Raw genomic sequence first — 22,002 nt, forward strand, 5'->3', positions numbered from 1 at the left:
CCATAGCCAGGAACATGGGACGGTTTCTTGGGTAATGTGCCCACGGTCACCCCTGGGGCCATCACTTGGGTAATGTCCCCACAGCCACCCACAGGGCCATCGCTTGGGTAATGTCCCCATGGCCACATAAGTTGAGATCAGATATACTCAACGCTGGCCAGTATCAGTGATCTGATAACACCTCCCTGAGAAGGAAGGACCCGTCACCCGCTCACACAACGGCCATGAGGATTGCAACACCCAAATCATCCAAAACAGCAGGCTTGCACCCCACAGCCCCTCACTCTTCTCTGAAGGCATCTCCAGGACATCACTGCAGCTTGTCATGGCCACCTACAAGGTGACAGTGGCAACAGGTGACATGGTGGAAGCTGGGACCAACAACTCTATTTCCATCACCTTGGTGGGCAGCAATGGTGAAAGCCGTCAGACCACCGTCTCCTTCTTGTTCCTGCCAGGGAAGGTGGGGATGGGGATAGGGACAAAAGGCACAAGGGGTAGTAGAGCTGTCCTGGGGACATGAGGGGCTGCATGGACTGTCCTGGGGATACAAGGGGATGGTGAGAAGGGATTTGAGGGAGATGGAGGAAAGGGGTTCCAGGGTCTAGAGGAAAAAAATCTGGGGAGGATGGTGGGTAGTAGTCCTAGGGGGATTGGAGGAATGGTGTTCTGGGAGGATGGAGGAAATGGACTTTGAGGGGATGATGGAGGATAAGGATCCTGAAGGCAATGGAAGAAAGTGTGGATGCTTTGAGCCCCTTCTCTGCTGATGTCCCCAGTGCCACCACAGGGCATCTGCCCATTCCCCCAGAAGCCATTTCCTCCTCTCCAGGAGAAGAGCCTGTCTGTGCACTGCGGGCAGGACTTGGGCCCCATTGTTCTCATCCGCCTGCATAAGTGGCGGCTCTTCCTGGAGGATGCCTGGTTCTGCAAGGATGTCCGGGTGACAGCTCCCAATGGCACCCTGTATCGCTTCCCCTGCTACCAGTGGCTGGAGGGGGTCACCACGGTGGAAGTGCGAGAGGGCTCAGGTAGGACCCATCCTGCCCCCATCCTCCTCTGATGGCCAGAGCTCCGACTTTTGACACCTCTCTTCTTTCTAGGGAAGAAGCTGGTGGACGACAAGCTGCAGATCCTCAAGGAACATCGTCATCGGGAGCTGGCAGCACGGCAGGAGGCTTACCGGTGACAGCAGGGACATGGGGACAAGACCTGCTTTGTTCAGGTGGGCTGGTCAGCAGTGATGCTGATGTCTGCTCCCATTTTCCCTCCCACTCAGGTGGAAGAACTTCGCCCAGGGCTGGCCACGTTGCCTCAACGTGGACTCCATCTTTGAGCTGGACTCCAACATCCAGTTCTCCCGCATCAGGGCCAACAACTTCACTGGTTTCCTCATCTTCCAGTAAGCAGTGCCCTGAGGCCATGGAGGACCTGGGTGATGGCAGGGAAAGGGGCCAGACAAGGCAAGAAGTGTGCTGAGGTTCCCCCCTCTGCCCTGTAGAGGGGCCTCCCACTTTCTGTCAGGGTTCCTACTGAGACGCAGCTCCTGGAACAGCCTGGATGAGATGCGCACCATCTTCTCCCGGACACAGGGCAGGGACATTGGTGGGTGCCTTGTGTGTTGTCCCCTGCCCTTCCCCTTGCATCACTCAAGGCTTCACAAGATGTGCCTGGAGGGTGGGTAAGGGGGTGCTGATGTCTGACCATCCCCTTAGTCCCTGAGTATGTGGCCAAGCACTGGCAAGAAGATGACTTCTTCGGTTCCCAGTTCCTCAATGGCAACAACCCCATCATCATCCGTTGCTGCACCACGCTGCCGCTCAAATTCCCAGTGACACCAGAGATGGTCGCTGGCTCACTGGGAGGTGGCACTGATCTGGGCAAGGAGCTGCAAGAAGGTCGGATTTTCATTGTGGACTACAAGGTGCTGGAGGACATCCCAACCGACACCATTTATGGGCGCCAGCAGTACATAGCAGCCCCGCTCTGCCTGCTTCACCAAGGCACCGATGGGCTCCTGCGCCCCATCGCCATCCAGGTAGGGGTGTCCCACCCTAAATTCTGCTATCAGGAGGGTGGCAAATGGTCCTAGACCACTATGTGGTGTCCAACAGCTCAGCCAAACACCAGGACCCTGCAGCCCCATCTTCCTGCCAAGTGATGATGAGTGGGACTGGCTGTTGGCCAAGACCTGGGTGCGCAACGCTGACTTCTACAGCCACCAGCTCCTCACCCACCTGCTGAGGACTCACCTGTTTGGGGAGGTCTTTGCCATCGCCACCCTGCGCCACCTGCCCACCTGTCACCCCTTCTTCAAGGTAAAGTCCCCCCTCAGGGCCACCTGCTGCTCTCCGCCCCCAGATCTGAGGGCAGTTATACCCCACCTGACAGCCCCCCAGCTCCATGAAGGGGTCCCTGGTCACCTGCCAGGTGTTTGTTCCTCCCTCAGCTCCTCATGCCCCACTTCCACTTCACACTGCACATCAACACCTTGGCCCGCAGTGTCCTCATAAACCAGGGTGGCCTCATTGACAAGGTGAGCCCTGGGGACTGAGACCACTGGGCTCTGCTGGGGCACTGAATGCTCTGAGGTATTGGGAGGCACAGGGGTGTACTGGGGACACTGGGGGTCTACTGGAGTCCAGTGGGACACTGGAGGGCACTAGAGTCTTGGTGGTGCTGGGGTCTCCTGGTGGCACTGGAAGTACTGGATTCTACTGGGGGCACTGGGGTCTCCTGGGAGCCTTGGAAACACTGGGGGGTACTGGGGTGCTACTGGGACCAATGTGGAGTACAGGCGTGTACTGGCAACACTGGGTGTACTGGAAGTGCTGGGGAGCACTGTAGTGTACTGGGGGCACTAGGGGGCACTGGGAAGCATGAGAGACCTGGGAGACATTAGAGAACATGGTGTGGAGGACACTGGAGAGCACTGGGATATATGGGAGTACTGGGGGCACTGGGTGTGTACTTGGAGTACTTGGAGTACCCTGGGAGCAGTATAGGGTACTGGGGTACTGGGAACACTGGGGAACACTGAAGCCTGGCACCTCCTGCCCTCCCAAACCATGGGTGGCCCTCCTCCCAGGGTTCTGGGGTGACCTATGAGGGGCTGCTGCTGGTGGTGCAGCGAGGCCTGGAGCAGGTGACCTACACGTCCCTGTGCCTCCCTGATGACATCCGCCACCGTGGCATGTCCCATGTCCCCAACTACCACTACCGAGATGATGGGATGAGTCTCTGGGAAGCCATTGAGAGGTGAGACCGGTTTTGGGGGGTAGAGGGTGGTCCTGGCATGCCCCAGGATCTCACAATCACCTCGTCCCTATGGCAGCTTTGTCACTGGCATTGTGACATTCTACTATGGTGGGGATGCAGCGGTGAGCGGGGACACCGAACTGCAGGCCTGGGTGATGGACATCTTCACCAATGGCTTCCTGGGCAGGACCTCCTCAGGTAGCACACCTGTGGCTGCCACAGGATGTCCCCAGGGGAGGCAAAGAACAGGCAGGTCCCTGAGACTCTTGGTTGTCCCATCCCCACCCAGGTATTCCCTCATCACTGCAGACAGTGCCGGAGCTCATCAAGTTCCTCACCATGGTGATGTTCACCTGCTCAGCGCAGCATGCAGCTGTAAACAATGGGCAGGTGGGACATGGGCCAGGGACCCAAAGGATATCCCCAGGTGTCCGTGAGCCATGCTGGGGACATGTCCCCCTCCCACTCCTCTGTGCGCAGGAAGGATGTTCCCATCCTGAACCAATGTCTATGTCACACCTCTCTACATAACAGAAGGATGTCCCCATCCATCCTATCTCCATGTTGGAAGGATGTCCTCACCCTATGTCCCCATCCAATGGGTCACCATGCCAGAATGATGTCTCTATCCATCCCCTCTTCATACTGGAGATGTCCCCATCCATCTTCTTGCCATGCTGAGATGTTCCCATCCACCCCCTCTCTGTGCCAAAGAATGTTCCCACCTGTCCCCTCACTATTTTGGGAGGATGTCCCTATCCAACCCATTGCTCTTTTGGAGGGATGTTCTCGGCAGTGATCTTTCCCCCTGCAGTATGATCTGGGGGCCTTCGTCCCCAACGCCCCGTCCTCCATGCGCCATCCACCACCCTGCGAGAAGGGCCGGGCCTTCCTCCAGCACTTCCTCGACACCATTCCTGAGGTGGCCACCACTGCTAACATCCTGGTGGCCCTCATTCTCCTCAGCTCCCAACTCAAGGACAGGGTGAGTCTGGTCCCACAGTCCCCATGTGCCTCCCCAAACAGCTGTGTGGGCCTGGAGAACTGAAAGAGGTGCCCACAAGGGTGGATGTCATCACCTTTGGTGTCACCAAGCTTGGGGGACAGCCACCATTGCTCCACACCTACCAGGGTGCCAGAGAACCCCTGAACAGCACCAAGGGGTTGAAGCTGAAGGGTCCATGTTGCTGTCTCCCTCCAGAGGCTCCTGGGACAGTACCCGGAGGAGTGGTTCACAGAGGCGGAACCCCGGCGGCTCATCCGGGCCTTCCAAGGGCGGCTGGAGGAGATCCGGGACCGGATTGAGGAGAGGAACCAACTGGCTGAGTTGAGATACAACTACCTGAACCCACTGGAGACAGAGAACAGCATCTCCATCTGAGCACAGGAGCTGCACCTGCTCAGCACCACCAGCACTCCCAGCACCCTGCACCTGGGCACCCCCATCAGACAGAACCACCAGCATCTGGATATCCAGTACACCCAGCACTCCCAGCACCCCTTACAGGGCCATCCCCAAAACCCTTGTCACCCAGCATCCTGCACTTGGACAACCCCAGCAACCTCACACCTGGAGATCTCCACCATCTACCCCCCCTCAGCACCCTCCACTCCATTTTCCTCTCCCAATAAATGCCAGCTGTCAATCAAACCCTTGCTGCTTGTAGGCATACCCTAAAACCACAGGGATCCACACAGCCCCTGCTCAAAGTGGGAAGCTGAACTGAGGCAACTGGGAGACATGACAGAGTTCCCAGTGCTCCCAGTGCTTCCTCCCAATGCCTCCTCCCATGCTCACAGTGTTCATCACTGGTCCCCAGTGACACGGTGCCCCCCTGCAGTGCTCCCCTCATTGTGGGCAGAGTGGGAGCTTCAAGCAAAGTTTATTAAAGAATCTTCTTTTGAGATACAAAGTGCAGAAAGGATCCCCAACACCTCCAAAACCTACCCAGGACCCCCTGGCTTTCTAAACTTCTCAGAAGGGAATGTGGGTGTGGCTGGATCTAATCCAAGTCCAGCTTCTGCAGCCTCCTCACAGGCAAGGTGCTCCAGCCCCACCTTGGAAGCCCTTCATTAAACCTGCTCAGGCTTACAGACATCTTTCCTGTGTTGAGAAACCAATACCACGGGACAGTAACCTGGATAATCCACATCCTTAATCTCCTGGTCACACAGCCCAGGGTGCTCCTGGCCTTCCTTGCTGCCAGGGCATACGGCTGCCTCCAGCACCCTGTCCACCAAATCCTTTCCCACAGGGATACTCCCAGCCAGGCAGCTCCAGCTGGTGCCACTGCAGAGGCTGACACTGGCATTTGTCCTTCTTTCATTAATTTCATGAGTGTGTGAACTGAATATGTGCAAGTAACCAAGACATCCAAAATACACAGCTGAAGTGTAAAGATTGGATTTATTCTATTGCCACACTAACAAAATGGGGACACATACAGTCCTAAGCTTATTCCATCTTAACAGGGGCAAAAAGCATGCCAAGCCTGTTCCCCTGCCATAACATACCACAGGGCCCATCAAAGGCACATTCCTTCACAAGGCTGTGCTTTTGCCATCTCCGAGCTTCTTATCTCTCTTCCCTCTCACCAGGAGGCCTAGGTCTGTGAAAAATGCATTTTAGGACTTTTTGACAACATCTTGTTATCTTCTTTAGAAATTCCACTTCTCAAAGCAGACAGAAAACAACCCAAAGCAATCACAATATGTGAAATTTCTCCCACTGAATATTAGGTTCTTTCAGCTGCAAGGTCATCTTTGAGTGAAAATATTACTTTTTCTTATTTTTTTCTTCCTTGACAAATCTTCTGCCTTTAACTTCTTCCCCCGCCCAGCGAGGTTCCTACCAATACATGCTTTCCTCCTCCTTGAAGCCCTTCACTGAATGCAGAGACCTGAGAGACCTTTCCAGCAAAGACTCAGGCAAAGAAGCCATTTTATCCCTCAACATCAGTATCAGTGTTTGCCGGTATTAAATCCCCCTCCCTGTTCTGAAACAGCCCTGAACAGCACAAACAATGCACAGAAATTCCCTGTCTGTTGCTGGCCTTGCAGTTACCCAGTGTCTTCACAGCTCCGGTTTGTAACCTGTCCTGTGACACCGCAGCCCTGCTCCCTTCACATGTCCCCACAGCCCCTGTGCCAGCCCAGCCCAGGACAGAAGCATTGCGGCTGGGAACGGCCCCTGTGCTGTGGTGCCCACAGCAGCCTTGGGGCTCTGTGCCCCATGGCCTCCCTGCTGGGCAGCCTCTGCCAGCTCCTGCCGAGCCCGTGGCACCTGTGGGACTGCACAGACAGCCCTGCCCCGGGCTCTGCCGGCCTCTGGGCCAGCAGAGAGGCCGGCCAGGGCTGGCCATGGCCGGGAATAGGCCCTAAGCCCCGCAGGAGGATGGAGCTGGGCCACAGCCAAACTCAGCCCAGGGCAAACCTGGGCTCAGCAGCCAAGGTTGGCAAGGGCTGGAGATAGAGGCTGGTGGTGACAAATGTCCTGGGCCCCCTCCCTGCTGTGTCCATGCCCCCAAGGGCACAGAGCAGCCTCCTCTCTCGGGCACTTGCCTGTTTTCAATGCCTTGCACAGGCGCTGGCCCTGCCCCACAAGGCCTGGGCTGAGTCCTGCCCCTGCACGCTCAGCCAGGCTGAGATGGACACTGCTGGTGTCTGTGCCAGGCTCTCTGAGCCCAGCCCAGCTCCCTGCAAGTTCTGCCAGCTGCCCTGAGCTCTGTGCAGCACCAAGGGCCTCTCCCCAGCACAGCCCAGCCGGCTCTGGCCCCACAGCTCTGCTCAGGCCAGGCTGCTCTGGCCACTGGCCCCACGGCCTCAGCCCCTGGCAAGGAAACAGCAGCAGCTGCAGCCCAGCCAGAACTCAGCCCCAGCCATGGGGGAAGGGGCTTGGCCAAGGCAAAAGGAGGCTCCCTGGCTGCCCTGCTCCCCTCTGGCTGAGGTGCTGAGAGCTCTGCAGCCCCTGCTGCCATCCCATCTGCCCAGGCCAGCACAAGAGCCCTGGCCTTGGGGCCCTCAAGAGCTGCTCCTGCTCCAGGCCAAGGGCACGTTCCAAGGCTGGTGCAGCCAGAAAATTGTTCTCATTTCCCATTCATTCCTGCTCTGCTGAGGATGGATCTCAAGACCAAAAACAACAAATGCTGCAGGTTAATTTATTTCATTTAAATACAATGTGAGTATCCCTATTTACACAAAGTCTCTGGGTCACACAAGCTTGGTGGATGTTGAAGGAGAGGATGAGTAATGACATTTCTTCTTAAAGACAACAACATCACAAGTGGAGAAGAAAAATATGTAATATGTAATACTGAAATAAGGAAAGACAGACTTATCTGTCATGACATGCACTGGGAGTCACTGACAGTACAACAGGCAGGCTGTGGCTGCTCAAATGCATCCACTGCTAAGTTTCTTCAGGGCATCGTTGAGCTCCTGGTTCCTCAGGCTGTAGATGAGGGGGTTCAGTGCTGGAGGCACCACTGAGTACAGAACTGACACCACCAGATGTAACAATGGGGAGAAGGTGAAGGGGGGCTTCAGGTAAACAAACATGGAAGTGCTGATAAAGGGAGACCAGCCAGGTGAGGGAAGCACATGGCTTTGTGCTGTCCCTGCTCAGAGGAGATCCTCAGCATGGCCCTGAAGATCTGCACAGCATAGAAAAAAATTAGCACAAAACACTCAAATCCTAAACAGACACTAAACACAAGAATCCCAACTTTGACCAGTTATTTTCAGAGACACTCCAGTCTCCAGATTCTCAAGAGACTTGAACCTTTGCTGTTGTTGTCTCAGAACCCTGCAAGGTCAAGCGTCTGTTGAAGATGAAGGCTGGAAGAGAGTAATTTCAGCTACCAGGAGGGAGGTTCCTTCTGAAAACCTGACAAGTAGGACAGGTACCTTCTACAACAAGTAAGAGGCCCTGGAACTAGGCGGCCAGACAACTGATGAGGTGGGTGAAGGTGCTTGTGGAATAGAGGAGCCTCCTAAAGCAACACCACCTGTACCTAGCATTACAACCTCCTCTGTTAAGAGGAAAAGAAGGGTAGTTTAACAGGAGACTATTCTCCCTTCTGAGGAGAATGGAGGGCCTGATTTGCAGACAGGACCCAACTCACAGGGAAGTCTGCAGTCTCCCAGGGGCTCGGGTAAGGGACATTACTGGAAAACTCTCCAGTCTGTTAAGGCCCTCTGATTACTATCTGCTATTGGTTTTCCAGGCTGGCAGTGACAAAGTAATAAAGAGAAGTCCGAGGGCAATCAAAAGAGATTTCAAAGCCTTGAGACAATTGGGTGGAGGATCTGGAGCACAGTGATTTCCTCAGTCCTTCTGGTAACAAGGAATAATAAGATCCATCATATCAATGCATGGGTCCAAGGCTGATGCAAATGGAAAAAATTGGGTTATTTGACCATGAGATGATCTATTCAACACCTGGTCTACTGACATCTGTAGACATCAGTCCCATCTTTAAGAGGGAAAGGGACAAAACCAGGCTCACCAGTGAAGAGCAATGGGATGGAGTGCCAAAACTTGAGGAAAGGTGCACTGATAGGATGCCTCAATCCTGCTCCAATGTACCACACCTGAAATGTTTCTACACTAATGCATGCAGCATAAGTAACAAACAAGATGAGCTGGAAGCTCTGCCCCACTGCCAGAGATTTGACATCACTGGCATAAGTGACACCTGGTGGGATGAGACAACTCTGTTATAGGAGTGCCCCATTGGATAGTTAAAGGCTCTTTCAGAAGGATAACCAGGGCAGGAGAGGTGTGAGGTGGCATTGGATGTAGTGGAATGTCTGGAGCTCACAGCTGGCAACAGCACAGTTGAATGAGTGAGAATAAAGGGGCAAACAAATAATGCAGATGTCACTGTGGGAGTCTGCTATAGACCACCCAGCCAGACCCACATAGTGAAGAGTTATTCATTGAGGAACTAAGGGACACTTCCAATGAAAGATGCTCTCCTGGATCTGCTGCTTGTCAACAAGATCTTGTGAGCACAATGGAGATTGGTGGCCATCTTAGCCACAGAGACCACAGAGCAATCAAGTTTAAATCTCTGTTGACAGGAGGAAAAGTGACAGCAAAACTTCGACTCTGGCCATGAGAGCAGACCTCAGGCTGTTCAGGGAACAAATGAGTACCCTGGGAAAATGTTCCTGCAGGTACTGGAGCCCATCACTGTGCCTTCTAAGGGCACAGGAGTAGCAATTCCTAAATGCTGGAAGTCAAGCAGGCAAGGTAGAAAGCTGGCATGACTGAACAGGGATTTCTCCTTGGATATAAGGAAAAAAGGAAGGTGTGTGCCCAGTGGAAGAAAGGTTAGGTAACACAGGAAGATGCTGCTCAACACCGTAGAGAGAAAATCTGTGTGACCAAAGCTCAGATGGAACTGAAGCTGCCAGAAATGTGGAGGGAAATGAAAAGTTTTTTTAAATATATTAATGGTAAAACAAAGGGTAGAAATAACATTGTCCTGTTCCAGGATTAAGATGGTCACCTAACAAACAGGGACATGCACAAGGCAGATGTGTTTTAATACACTCTTTGCCACTGTCTTCAACACAGATGAAAGACCAAGGGAATCTCAGTGCAGGAGATCATGAATTGTCAACTCCTAGTTGACCCTGAACTTGTGTGGGATCTGCTGATCCAGCTGGATCCCTACAAATCTATAGGGTCTGATGGGATTCATACAAGAATACTCAAAAAGCTGCTGCTATCATTGCAAAGCCTCTCTTGATGACTTTTGAGTACTCTTGGGAAACCCGAGAGGTCCCAACTGACTGGAAGCTGCAAATGTCCCAGTTTTCAAGAAGGACAAGGAGGAGGACTCTGGAAACTATAGGTCTGTCAGTGTCACTTCAGTATCCAATGATAAAACAGAAAAGATTACTCTGGGAGGTATTGAAAAATACCTGGGACACCACAGTTATTGGTCACAGTAGGTACCAACCTCTCCATTCTTGTGATCAGTGGCAGGACTCAAGGAAACAGCTGGAGATGAGTCAGAGAGGTTTAGGTGAGGTATTGGGAAAAGGTTTTTACCCCAGAAGTTGGTCAGGCACTGGAACAGGCTGCCCAGGGAAGTAGTCACAGCTCCAAACCTGTCTCAGCTCAAGGAGCATTTGGACAATGCTGTCAGTCCATGGTGAGATTGTTGGAGTGTCCTGTGCAAGGCCCAGAGTTAGACTTGGTGATCCTGATGGGTCTCTTCCAATTCAGCCTACTCTGTGATTCTATGAACTCCCTGCACTGCCCCAAGACTTGTGGTCAGCCCCTCTGTCTCACCCACTGGAGAAGGATGCCTGTGCCCACAGGAACAAAACCCACCAAAAGTCTGGTTTACACAAGAGGCTGCACCAGGTGAACTGGAGAAGGCAGCAGATCAGACCCCCTCACTCTTTTTTCTCTCTGTTTTCCCTGCCTCTCTTTATTCTCTCTCTCTCCCCTCTCTTTCTGTTTTTTCTCTGCCCAGCTCCGGCCCATCCACATGGCAGCACCAACACAGGATTGAAGCACTGAAATATTCTTTGTTTCCTTCCCTGGCTGTGCCTGGGCAAAGCACGCTTCTCCCATTCTCCACATGAACTGTGATAGGACTGGGGACATTGTGCAGCTGTGCTGCACCTTGTAAGCCAGCACCTTAGAGGAGTTCGTGGTGGGAGCAGAGAACTCATGGAAATGTTTGAACAGCAAAACATAAGAGTTTCTCAGATGTGTCCGGGTCTTTGTTTAGCTTGATGGGAATTTATAACAAACCTCACTCCCCTACCAGTGGATGATGACAGGGGTCCTGGTGCTCCCCACTTTCCATGCTCCCCCCACCCCCTTCCAGGCGGCTGTGGGTCCCCCCCTCTATAGGCCCATTATTTCAGAATCCCAGAGCTCCCTGCTCTCTGGGCTGCTTGGGATCCCAGGGGTTCCCCCTCTCTGAGCTGTTAGTGGTTCTGAAGGTCTCACTGTCAGAGAATGGAATGTTCTGGGTTAATGGCTCAAACAATTGGCCACTTGTAAAAGCAGGGGGGCTTTGATGATTATGTGCAAGGGAACAGCCCAGGTGCAGAGAGGGTGAGTCCCAGAGGATGGCCATGACAAATCAGCCTTGGTTTAGCAAAAAGCTGGGCTTTGAGCCAAATAAGAGAAGAAGCCTATAAGCAGCTGATCCAGTGAGGTGGGACAGTGCTTTTGATCAGGGCAATTTCATCCTTTACACAACTGGCTCAGTTGTAAAAACTCCCCCCTCCCTGAGGGACATACTGGGACATTCAGACATACTGGGACATTCAGACAGAGGGCTGAAGGTTTTCATCCCTTCTGATGGGGTATAATTAGCTCAACTACGATGACTGAGAGATAGTTGTCATGTCTTAACAGATGTCAAAAACCACCAAAGATCTCTGAAGTGCCCCAGCCTCATTTCCGGAGCCTTCCACCAGAGGACTGCATATGATCCAGTGTTGCAATAAATCTAGTGTTGTAACAGACAGTTCAAACTCCCCCCTCCAGGGAAGGACGTGGACCTTCCTGCATGAACCCAAGTGTATATTAACCCATTGAAGTCTGTGTTTCATGGACTTCACCCACCCCCAACAAATCAAGACTGTGACCATCACTTCAACCAACTGACATCAAAATTGCAACGATCAAGTCCCATGTCTGGATCCACAGATGGTTATACCTTTCTACTCTTATCCTTTCTTTCTCCTTCTTTCTTTTCTTTATACATTTTCTTACATGTGATTTTTATGCTTTTATATTGTTGCATTTCTGAAGATAATAATAACCAAAATGGTTGCCTACCTCCTTTCCATTGCATCCAAACTGGGAAGTTCTCAAAAAAAAAAAAAAAGTGCATAGATGATTAGATAGATAGACAGACAGACAGATAGACAGACAGATAAACACCAGTATAATCTTCAGAGGCCAGTCATAACCACCCCTCTCCAGGGTCCCCGCTCCCTAGGCCCCTGGGGATCCCCTGTCTTCAGAGTTCCCTTTTCAGCATCTCGGGGATCCAAGGGTTCCCCACCTCTCCAGGCTCCTTCCTTCTCTCTCAGGGCTACAGACCCTCTCCAGACTCCTGGGAGTCCACCCTCTCCATACTTCCCCCTTTCAGGCTCCTCCCTCCCCTCCAGGCTTCCAGGGGTTTCCCCTTGTTATGGACAAATTCAATTGGGGAGGCTAATTATAGATAAATCAATTAACAAGAATTTATTAAGCAAGCGGTATTAAGCAAAAAACAGCGCTGGGCGGCCGGGGAGTCTCCACTCTGCCACGGCGCGCCTTCCCCCTTTGACCTTTTTGTTGTTATAGTCCCCCCTCTTTTTCGGTTGACGTATTTTCTCTCGATGTACTCTGCGCCGGTGCAATTGGTTGCTAGGGGGTCCTTTTTCTCTCTGCCCTTGGTGATCATAGGGATGAAGGCTCCTTATCTTCTTTGCCGGTTGTCCTTGGCCTAAAAGTTAGCTTGTATATAGTTAGTTACACAGTCTTCTGTGCTAGCTGCATTTGCACAATTTTTAAGCAGAATACTTGTTGTTTATCAAACCACCCCCCCCTTTTTTTTTTTCCTCTTTCTCTTCTCACAGTCTGAAATTCTCTATTCAGTTTAAATTCTTATTTTCTTTCAATGTTCGTTTTAATGAACAAAGACCTTTTTATTACAATCCCTCCTCTTTCTCTTTACCAATTTGTTCATTAAAACGCTTTAACTCTTGGTGGCTTAAGACCAGGGTTTCATCTACTTCTGAGTCCCTGGGCAATGCTTCGTACCTCTCCCTAATAAGCATTAGATGAGCTGCTTCTAGTCTTCCTTTTACAATGTCTATGATTTTATTAAAAATGCAAGGTCCGAAAGTTAAACCTAGTAACAACAATATCACAGGACCTGCAAGGGTTGATAGTAGCGTGGTAAGCCAAGGGGAGCTGTTGAACCAAGTCTCATACCAGCTTTGCTGTGACTCTCTCTCCCTCTTTCTCCGTTCGAGACCTTCCCTTAGTTTAGTCATTGTATCTCTCACAATTCCCGTGTGGTCTGCATACACACAGCATTCCTCCCTAAGGGCAGCACATAATCCTCCCTGTTGCAAGAATATTAAGTCCAATCCTCTACGATTTTGTAATACTACCTCTGACAGGGATCTTACAGACTTTTCAAGGGCTGAGATCGACTGTTCAATGCGGGCTAAGTCTTCATCTACAGCAATCCTCAAGGAATTAAATTCTTGATTCTGTTTTACTAATGATGCCACCCCAGTGCCAACACCTGTTCCACCTACAATCATTAGGGTAGCCACTGTCAAGGCTGTGAAGGGTTCCCTTTTTGATAAGTGATGTTCAGAAGTGACTTGAGCATTAAACACATATTCCTCAGGATGATAAATGATTTTAGGGACTATTACCACTTGTATGCAAAACTCAGAGACTTCGTTGAATAGGTCAAGAGCAATACAGGGTGTAAGCCCCCCTCTGGAGCATATCCATTTAGTATTTTTGGCTGGAATCAACCATTTTGCCGGGTTACCCTTATGCTGTGCTTTACTGACTGTTTTACACAAATGTTTCTTTTGCCACGGGACTCTCCCTATGCATCGTCCCTTTCCAGTTACTGCTGCTAACGTTATCCCTTGGGTTTGGGGGTCTTTCCAGTTACATTGTGGCGGATTGCTCCCATTAACTCGCTTGGGTTTCTCATTGAGCCCTACTGCCTCATAGAAAGGAGGTTTAATATCAAAGCACAGCCAGCATTGTTCAGTAATGTTAGGTCGTGTTACATTGAGGACTTGGTACGCTGCCTGCATAAGTTTCCAAAGGGTACTTTGCTGGGGATCCGGGGTCGGGAGTATGAGGGTCCCGTTTCCGGGCATTGTGGTGTCACTGGTCCCTATAGCTGTCTCGTTTAACTTCTCCTCAGCAATTACAGAGTTAGGGCCTATGGGTAGAGGATCATGTGGTAGGATTTCCTTTTTTATTTGAATGTACCCTCCACGATCCTTACCCGGTTCCCAACACCTTACTCCCCAAGTTTTTCCTACCAGCCATCCTGGGTCCAGGGGGTTGAGCACCTGTATTTTCAAGGACCTACAATTCCCCATATACAGAATTTCTCCTTGAGTGCCATACCATGGAACTTTGCATCCTTTAGGATACCATGAGACCTGTAAAAATTTATCTGGATGGGTGACAGCCCAGGCAGTTGCTATGGTTTCACAGCCCCAATATCCACACAGATATTCCCCAGGGTAATTACAATATCCCCTCCCAGGATTGGAGCTAGGACACCAATAGATAGCGTGGAAGTCAGGTTTACTCCATCCCCACACAGAGTTCACCAAGTCCTCATTAGTAACTAAAAAAGTAGGAGCTACAGTGGTGGCATTTTGCTTAACAACTTTCCCTTGGTCTATTTTGGTCAGAGTCCAATTAAATGGCTGGTGTGCATAGTCCCCTTGTACAGGCCAGGTACAACATATAACTAATATGTACAGAATTTGCCAGCAAGGGTGGAGTCCAAACCGCCCCAGAACTTGATTATCATTATTTCCCCCTTCCCACTGTTCGGTTTGACATGTTATTGCCGGGCTCACCTTTACCCTTGGGAGATCAGTACCCTTGAGGCAGTTCTTGAAATACCTTTGAATTGTCCCAGTTTGAGGGCTCTTTCCTCCACTGCTTCTTATCCCTCTGCCTTGCTTGCCGACCCGGTTGCTTCGAGCCGCGAGGTGTACCATCTTCTCGGCAGCAAGGATATTCTTCAGGAGGACCCTTACTCTGTTTTTGCTGCCTCTTTTTGAATGATTCCCAATTCTTATCCTTCACTTGCGGTGAATTACACTGAATTCCAGGTAAAGTCTTCCGGCAATTCCCTTTTATAATTTGAACAATTAGGGGAATTGGTTCATTAGAGTGGTAACAACAATTTTCAGGCCTAGCCCCCTTAGTAAACACCTCCCACCACTCTTGGGATTCCCTTGGTAGGGTCCCGTTCTCTTCTCCAATCTTTAGGACTGACTTTGTCAGTTCTCTTTCTAATTGGTAACACCCTTTACAAATACCCCTAGGAGGGGTACCTCTATAACTATGGACCCACCACCGTTCCTGGCAGATTTTACAAATATAGCATACAAAAGGGTAACAATCACAATCCTTATTTGTACAATAGACTCTAAAATCATCAGTTATAGGATATCCATAATCCAATATCTCACTATACCAGCTGGTTTGTACAATTTTTACTGAGTCCATTAAGTTCGTTTAAATGTGACCTTAAGATCTCCGGGTTGGCTGGTTATTCTCCAGGGGTCTTCGGCAGCAGCAGCAGTAATCGATCCCTTTATTCGGCTCGCATGTGTCCATCCCTTCTCGGCGGTTCTGACTGCAGTTTCTGTAGTAAGTAAAACAACATAGGGGCCTTCCCAGTTTGGGATTAGTGAGGTTTCTTTCCAGGTTTTTATTAACACCTTATCACCTGGTTTTATATTATGGATTGCTAGGTCTAAAGGAGGTCGTTGCACTAGTAACCCAGCTCTTCTGAGCCCTTCCCGAGCCTTTATAAGTTGCATGACATATTGGTTAAGTTGTTGATTACTTATTTCAGGGTGGTCTATCGGAGAATTCATGTCATAAGGCATCCCATACAGCATTTCAAATGGAGAAATTCCAATATCTGTTCTGGGCTGAGTTCGTATATTTAACAAGGCTAAAGGTAGACATTTTACCCAGGATAACTGTGTTTCATACATCAATTTAGTTAGTTGTTTCTTAATTTCCCCATTTACCCTTTCCACTTTACCTGAGCTTTGTGGATGCCAGGGAGTATGATATTGCCACTTCGTTCCTAGAGCTGTAACTACTTCTTTAATTATTTTGGAGGTAAAGTGTGGCCCTCTGTCTGAGTCTATTACTTCTACTAGTCCATAACGGGGGATTATCTCTTCTAATAGTGTTTTTACTACTGTTTGTGTAGTTGCCCTGGAGGTAGGGAATGCCTCTACAAAGTGAGTCAAGTGATCTATTATCACCAATAAGTGTTTATACCTTCCTACTTTTGGCAAATCAGTAAAATCTATTTGAATGTGGGAAAACGGTCTATGTGCCAATTCCCGTCCCCCCATTTCCCTCTGTCTCCATTGCCTCTTGTTGACCCGTTGACAGGTTAGGCATTGTTGTGTTATTTGTTTAGCTAAGGTGTGCATCCCCATACAAGTATATTTAATTGCAAATTGATCTATTAATGCTTGGGTACCCCAGTGTGTTTTTGTGTGAATTGCTTCCAGGATTTTTCGAGCCACTGATTTTGGGAGTACCTCACGGCAATCTGGTAATTCTTTTCTATTTCCCTTTTCTATAATCCCCATTTCTTTTAGTTTTTCCTGCTCCTTTTCAGTGAACACCAATATCTGGATTGGTCCATGTAGTATACAATACTTCTTATTGGGATTCTTGCAAACACAATTTATTCCACACATCCCAAATTTTTTCTGACAATCGTGACAAGGTTCACTCTCTAAATCAACTCCACAATCGGGGCAGTCTTCCCTACCCCTTTTGGTAATTACAGTTTCCTTTAACACTCTAAGAGCCGCATTCTTTGCCTCTTGATCAGCGACATTGTTTCCCCTTACTTGGTTACATATCCCGCTCTGGTGGCCTTTTACATAAACTACAGCGATACCTTCAGGCAACCTTAAAGCTTGCAGTATTCTCCTAATTAAATCCTCATGAATTAATCCCTTTCCCTGTGAGTTAATCAAGCCCCTTTCCTCCCATATCTTTCCAAATGTATGTATTACCCCATAAGCATATTTTGAGTCTGTATAAATAGTTCCAGCCTTTCCTTTTAACAGCTCTAAGGCCCGTAATAGAGCATATAACTCACAAGCCTGTGCCGACCACCCTGAGCTTAATGGCCCTGATTCTATTACCTCCAAAGTTTTCCCATCAATTACAGCATAACCTGATTTTCTTTTTCCTTCTATTACTCGAGACGACCCATCCACAAACAATCTCTCACCGTCTTCTAATTCTTCTTCCTCCAAATCAGGCCTTATTTTTGTCTGTTCTTCAATAACTTTTAGGCAATCATGTGTCAGGTTTTCGCTAGGTTCTCCATACAGAAATTGAGCAGGGTTTTGGAGGGAAGTGGTTTCTAAGCTTAATTTCGGTGAGGAAATCAGAATTCCTTCATATTTTAGGAGCCTAGCATCTGTAATCCATTTCTCTGCTTTTTGCTGTAACACTCCTCGAATGTTGTGGGGAGATAGTACATGTAATTCCCCTCCAAAAGTTATTTTTATTGTTTCCTCTACTAACATTGCTGCTGCAACTATTGTTTGTAAACAAGTGGGCCAACCTCTAGATACTGGGTCTAACAGTTTTGATAAATAGGCCACCGGTTTTTTACTCCCTGCCCAATCTTGAGCTAATACTCCATATGCTGTACCATCCTTAATGTTTACAAAAAGATAAAAGGGCCTTTTTAAATCAGGAAGACTGAGAACCGGTGCATTTACTAATTCTGCCTTGAGGTCCTGTAGTTTTTCCTCATCTTCCCGAGTCCACTTAAGCAAGCCTTCTTTTGTTAGTTTCTCATATAGGAATTTTACTTTCCCGCTAAATCCCTCTATCCATTGTCTACAGTACCCAAACAATCCTAACAGCTGTCTAACCTCCCGCTTTGTCCTTGGCCCTGGCATAGCTAAGATTCCCTTAACCCTTTCTGGGTCTAGTTTCTTCGTTCCTTGACTCAGTCTATGTCCGAGATATTTCACCTCTTTTTCCACAAATTGTAATTTGGATTTTGACACTTTGAGTCCTTTCAAGCTTAGAAAATTGAGTAATCTTATACTCTCTTCCCTGACAATTTCCTCTTCTTTCCCAGCTACTAACAAGTCATCTACATACTGAATCAGGACAGTCCCTTCTCTCAACTGAAAATCTGTAAGCAGCTGCTCCAGTGCCTGGCCAAATAAATTAGGGGACTCTGTAAACCCTTGTGGGAGTACCGTCCAACGGAGTTGTTGTTTCCTGTGGGTGTCTGGGTCTTCCCATTCAAAGGCAAAATAGTCCCTACAACTTTCTTTAAGGGGACATGCCCAAAATGCATCCTTTAAATCTATAACACTATACCACTGATTTTCGGGGCCTAATTTACTTAATAAAGTATGAGGGTTAGTTACTACAGGGAATCTTTCTACAGTCCTTTTGTTAATTTCTCGTAAGTCATGTACCAAACGGTATTTCCCATCGGGTTTTTTAACAGGAAGGATAGGAGTATTAAAAGGAGACATGCAGGGTTCTAATAACCCTTGTGCTTTTAATCTTTCAATTTCAGGTTTGACCCCTTTCCTTCCTTCATTTGGAATTGGGTACTGCTTAACTCTAACTGGGACTTCAGGATTTCTTAATGTTATCTCAAAAGGTTTTATGTCCAATCGGCCTGCTTTTTCTGGGGTATACCACACTTCAGGGTTAATTTTCTGTTCGTCCTCTACCCGAAGAGGACATAATTTAATATTTAGCTTCTTGTCATTTATGTCGATTCCAATTCCTAATTCAATCATCAAATCTCGTCCCAGTAAGTTATAGTCAGCCTCTGGAACTAACAACAGTGATCCTATACCTATTTTGGAGCTGGTTTCAAAAATCACGTCTTTGATTACAGGCACTTTAAAGGCTTCCCCTTTTGCCCCAACTACCTGTATTGTTTCTCTTGATAATTTACACCCTGAGGGAAGGGTTTGAACCGTTGATCTCTCAGCTCCTGAGTCTACAAGAAACTCATATTCTTGCTGCTGGGGACCAATTTTTAGTTTTACCAGGGGCTCTGTTTTTTCCTGGGTCCCCAGCAAATAGAGCCCCTGACCCCCTCAATCTTCCTTGAATTGCTTTTCATCTGCCAACCTTTTTCTGCATTCCCTCCGAAAATGCCCTCTCTTACCACAATAAAAGCAGCTTCCTTGTCCACTCTCCTTTTCTCTTCTCCCTTTTTCTACCTTCTGGCCCTTCAGCTTACTTCCCTGGAACTGACTAAGCGTTCCCCTCTGCCCTTCACGTACCACAGCCATCATCACTCTTGCTTGTTTCCTATGTCCTTCCTCCTCTCTCCGTACATACACTTTCTGAGCTTCCCGCAACAATTCATCCAGGCCTCTACCATGCCAATCCTCAATCTTTTCCAATTTTCTCCTAATATCAGGCCAGGCTCTGGCCACGAACTGGGTCTTTAACAACATCTGTCCTTCTGGAGTGTCAGGATTTACTCCAGAGTACAGCTGAAAAGATCTCCGGAGCCGTCCTAACCATTCCGTGGGGTCCTCATCTTTCTTTTGACTCTCACAAAAAGCTTTATTCACATTCTGCCCCTTAGGGACTGATTCTCTGATCCCCTGGATAAGAATTGTTCTTAAGTCTGCCATATGTGTCCTATGCAGGGGATCTTGCTTATCCCAATTAGGACGCTGTAAGGGCCATTTAGTATCTGCTTGGGGTCCTGCCTGATGGTCTCTATCCCAAATCCTCAGACCGGCCGTCCTGATCATCCCTCGCTCCTCAGATGTGAATAAAATCCCCAGTATTGACTGCATTTCGTCCCACGTATACACGTTGGGCCCCAGAAACTGATCCACCCGCTCTGCAACTCCAAGGGGGTCTTCCAATAGATGTCCCATTTCTTTCTTGAACTCCCTCACATCTCCTGAATTAAGAGGTACCTCCACATAACCTATTCCCGGAATTTGGGCTGGTTGTCCCTGCTGACCAGCATTAGGATTAGGGATCATTCCCAAAGCTACTTCCCTTAATGGATATAGAGCTTGCCTTTCCCTCTCGCTTTTCCCCCTTGTTAGGCTACGAGTAACACGACGATTTTCCTCAGGGACCGGTTCCAGGATTTCTACTTCCTGGTTTTCAAGATCCCCCCCTTGATCTAAATTGGGGTAGACTACTGGTGGTGCTGGTGGAGGTGGAGGAGGGGGAGGTATGTATGGTAGAGGGGGTGCAGTTGGAACCTCCTCAGGCTTTTTATTTTTCTTTTTTTCTTTTTCTCCCTGGGTGCTTAAGGCAAAAAGTTTTGCTCTTGTTTCCCCCACTATCCAGAGAGCAGCGTACTTGCTCTCTTCCATATCAAAAGGTTCTTTAGAATTTACATAAATGTTTAATGCCTGGCAAATCCAGTCCTCGAAGCTTCCAAACACTGGCCAAAATAAATTATCACCACGGATTTGTTTCCCTCCCCATACTTCCATACAATCATGTATCATTTTTGCCCTATCCTTCCCTTTTCTTGAAGAGTATTCATCCCAAGATTTTATTATTAAACCTAACGGACTGTCAGGTGGTATCTGGGGAAACTTTACTGGGGTCCCCGTCCCCATGGAATCAGAGGGCTTGCTTTTCCTCTGTCCCATCTTCCAGGACACCTTCACACACACACACACTCGCAGCCCCCTGTTCGTGGCCCAGCCCCTCTCGGGGTCTGGAAACCGCACTACTTAGAGGTCCACACTTGCCTCGTCCTAAAAGGACGTCTCGTACGTTATGTCCTGGGATCCCAACCCCAACCGAGCGGATTCCCACTTTTATACTCACGCTGTCCTGCGTCTTCGCCCGGGCTTCGTGCACAAAGATTACGGGGTTACCGGTATCCCTTTTGCTTAATACCAAATTTAGGTTCGTCGGTAAGGGCCCGAGAAGGAAAAGCCTGCACCAGGGCCGCTGAAAAGGCAGCGGGGCGCCTCCCTGATTAGGAATTCCTGCCCGTTTGCCCTTATCCGAGTCACGGCACCAAATTTGTTATGGACAAATTCAATTGGGGAGGCTAATTATAGATAAATCAATTAACAAGAATTTATTAAGCAAGCGGTATTAAGCAAAAAACAGCGCTGGGCGGCCGGGGAGTCTCCACTCTGCCACGGCGCGCCTTCCCCCTTTGACCTTTTTGTTTTTATAGTCCCCCCTCTTTTTCGGTTGACGTATTTTCTCTCGATGTACCCTGCGCCGGTGCAATTGGTTGCTAGGGGGTCCTTTTTCTCTCTGCCCTTGGTGATCATAGGGATGAAGGCTCCTTATCTTCTTTGCCGGTTGTCCTTGGCCTAAAAGTTAGCTTGTATATAGTTAGTTACACAGTCTTCTGTGCTAGCTGCATTTGCACAATTTTTAAGCAGAATACTTGTTGTTTATCAAACCACCCCCCCCTTTTTTTTTTTCCTCTTTCTCTTCTCACAGTCTGAAATTCTCTATTCAGTTTAAATTCTTATTTTCTTTCAATGTTCGTTTTAATGAACAAAGACCTTTTTATTACACCCTCTCCTGGTTCCCTACTTCAGGGTCCCAGGGCGTCCCGAGACTCCCCCCTTTTCAGGATCCCTCCTCACCGGGCCCCCTCCTCTCCATTCTTCCTCCGCTTCCAGGCTGCTACGGGTCCTCAAGCTTCAGTATGGCCCCTCTCCACTGTCCCCATTCTGGGGGTCCCAGAGCTCCCACACCCCATCCGGCTCTCCCGGGAGAGTCCCCAAAACCAGTGTCATACCTCCCCCCTACCCCGCCATGGCCAGCGGCGACCGCCACGCGGTTCTGGGCTGGCAGCGGAGGCGGCGGAGCCTGACCCCGGCAGGCGCAGCCCCACTGGGCGGAGTAATCCCCCGCCCACCGCCGGCAGGCGGCTGGGGCCATCTTCCAGTTATAGATGCATATTATATGACTGGCTTTTCGCAAATATTAAAATGAAT

At 49.2% G+C, this 22,002-nt stretch overlaps 1 protein-coding gene across 1 annotated transcript; it reads left to right on the top strand.

Annotated features, from left to right (window-relative positions):
• The first annotated feature begins 325 nt into the window (after positions 1 to 325).
• Positions 326 to 4,856, top strand: LOC128821243 (hydroperoxide isomerase ALOXE3-like). The gene is made up of 13 exons (XM_054002186.1): positions 326 to 463; positions 833 to 1,031; positions 1,104 to 1,185; positions 1,280 to 1,402; positions 1,502 to 1,605; positions 1,716 to 2,038; positions 2,115 to 2,318; positions 2,450 to 2,536; positions 3,089 to 3,258; positions 3,335 to 3,456; positions 3,548 to 3,648; positions 4,073 to 4,243; positions 4,460 to 4,856. Exons 1-13 carry the CDS (start codon positions 326 to 328, stop codon positions 4,637 to 4,639), a joined length of 2,004 nt encoding a protein of 667 aa, XP_053858161.1. The 3' UTR covers positions 4,640 to 4,856.
• The last annotated feature ends 17,146 nt before the right edge of the window (positions 4,857 to 22,002 follow it).

Source organism: Vidua macroura, chromosome 37, assembly GCF_024509145.1.
Source record: "Vidua macroura isolate BioBank_ID:100142 chromosome 37, ASM2450914v1, whole genome shotgun sequence".
In the NCBI taxonomy this organism is placed as follows: Eukaryota; Metazoa; Chordata; class Aves; order Passeriformes; family Viduidae; genus Vidua; species Vidua macroura.

Excerpts from the sequence above, each read along its gene's own strand:
- LOC128821243 (XM_054002186.1), top strand. The coding sequence starts at position 326 with ATGGCCACCTACAAGGTGACAGTGGCAACAGGTGACATGGTGGAAGCT. Across the intron at positions 1,606-1,715 it reads GACACAGGGCAGGGACATTG|TCCCTGAGTATGTGGCCAAG; the intron begins GTGGGTGCCTTG and ends CCATCCCCTTAG. Across the intron at positions 2,537-3,088 it reads AGGGTGGCCTCATTGACAAG|GGTTCTGGGGTGACCTATGA; the intron begins GTGAGCCCTGGG and ends CCCTCCTCCCAG.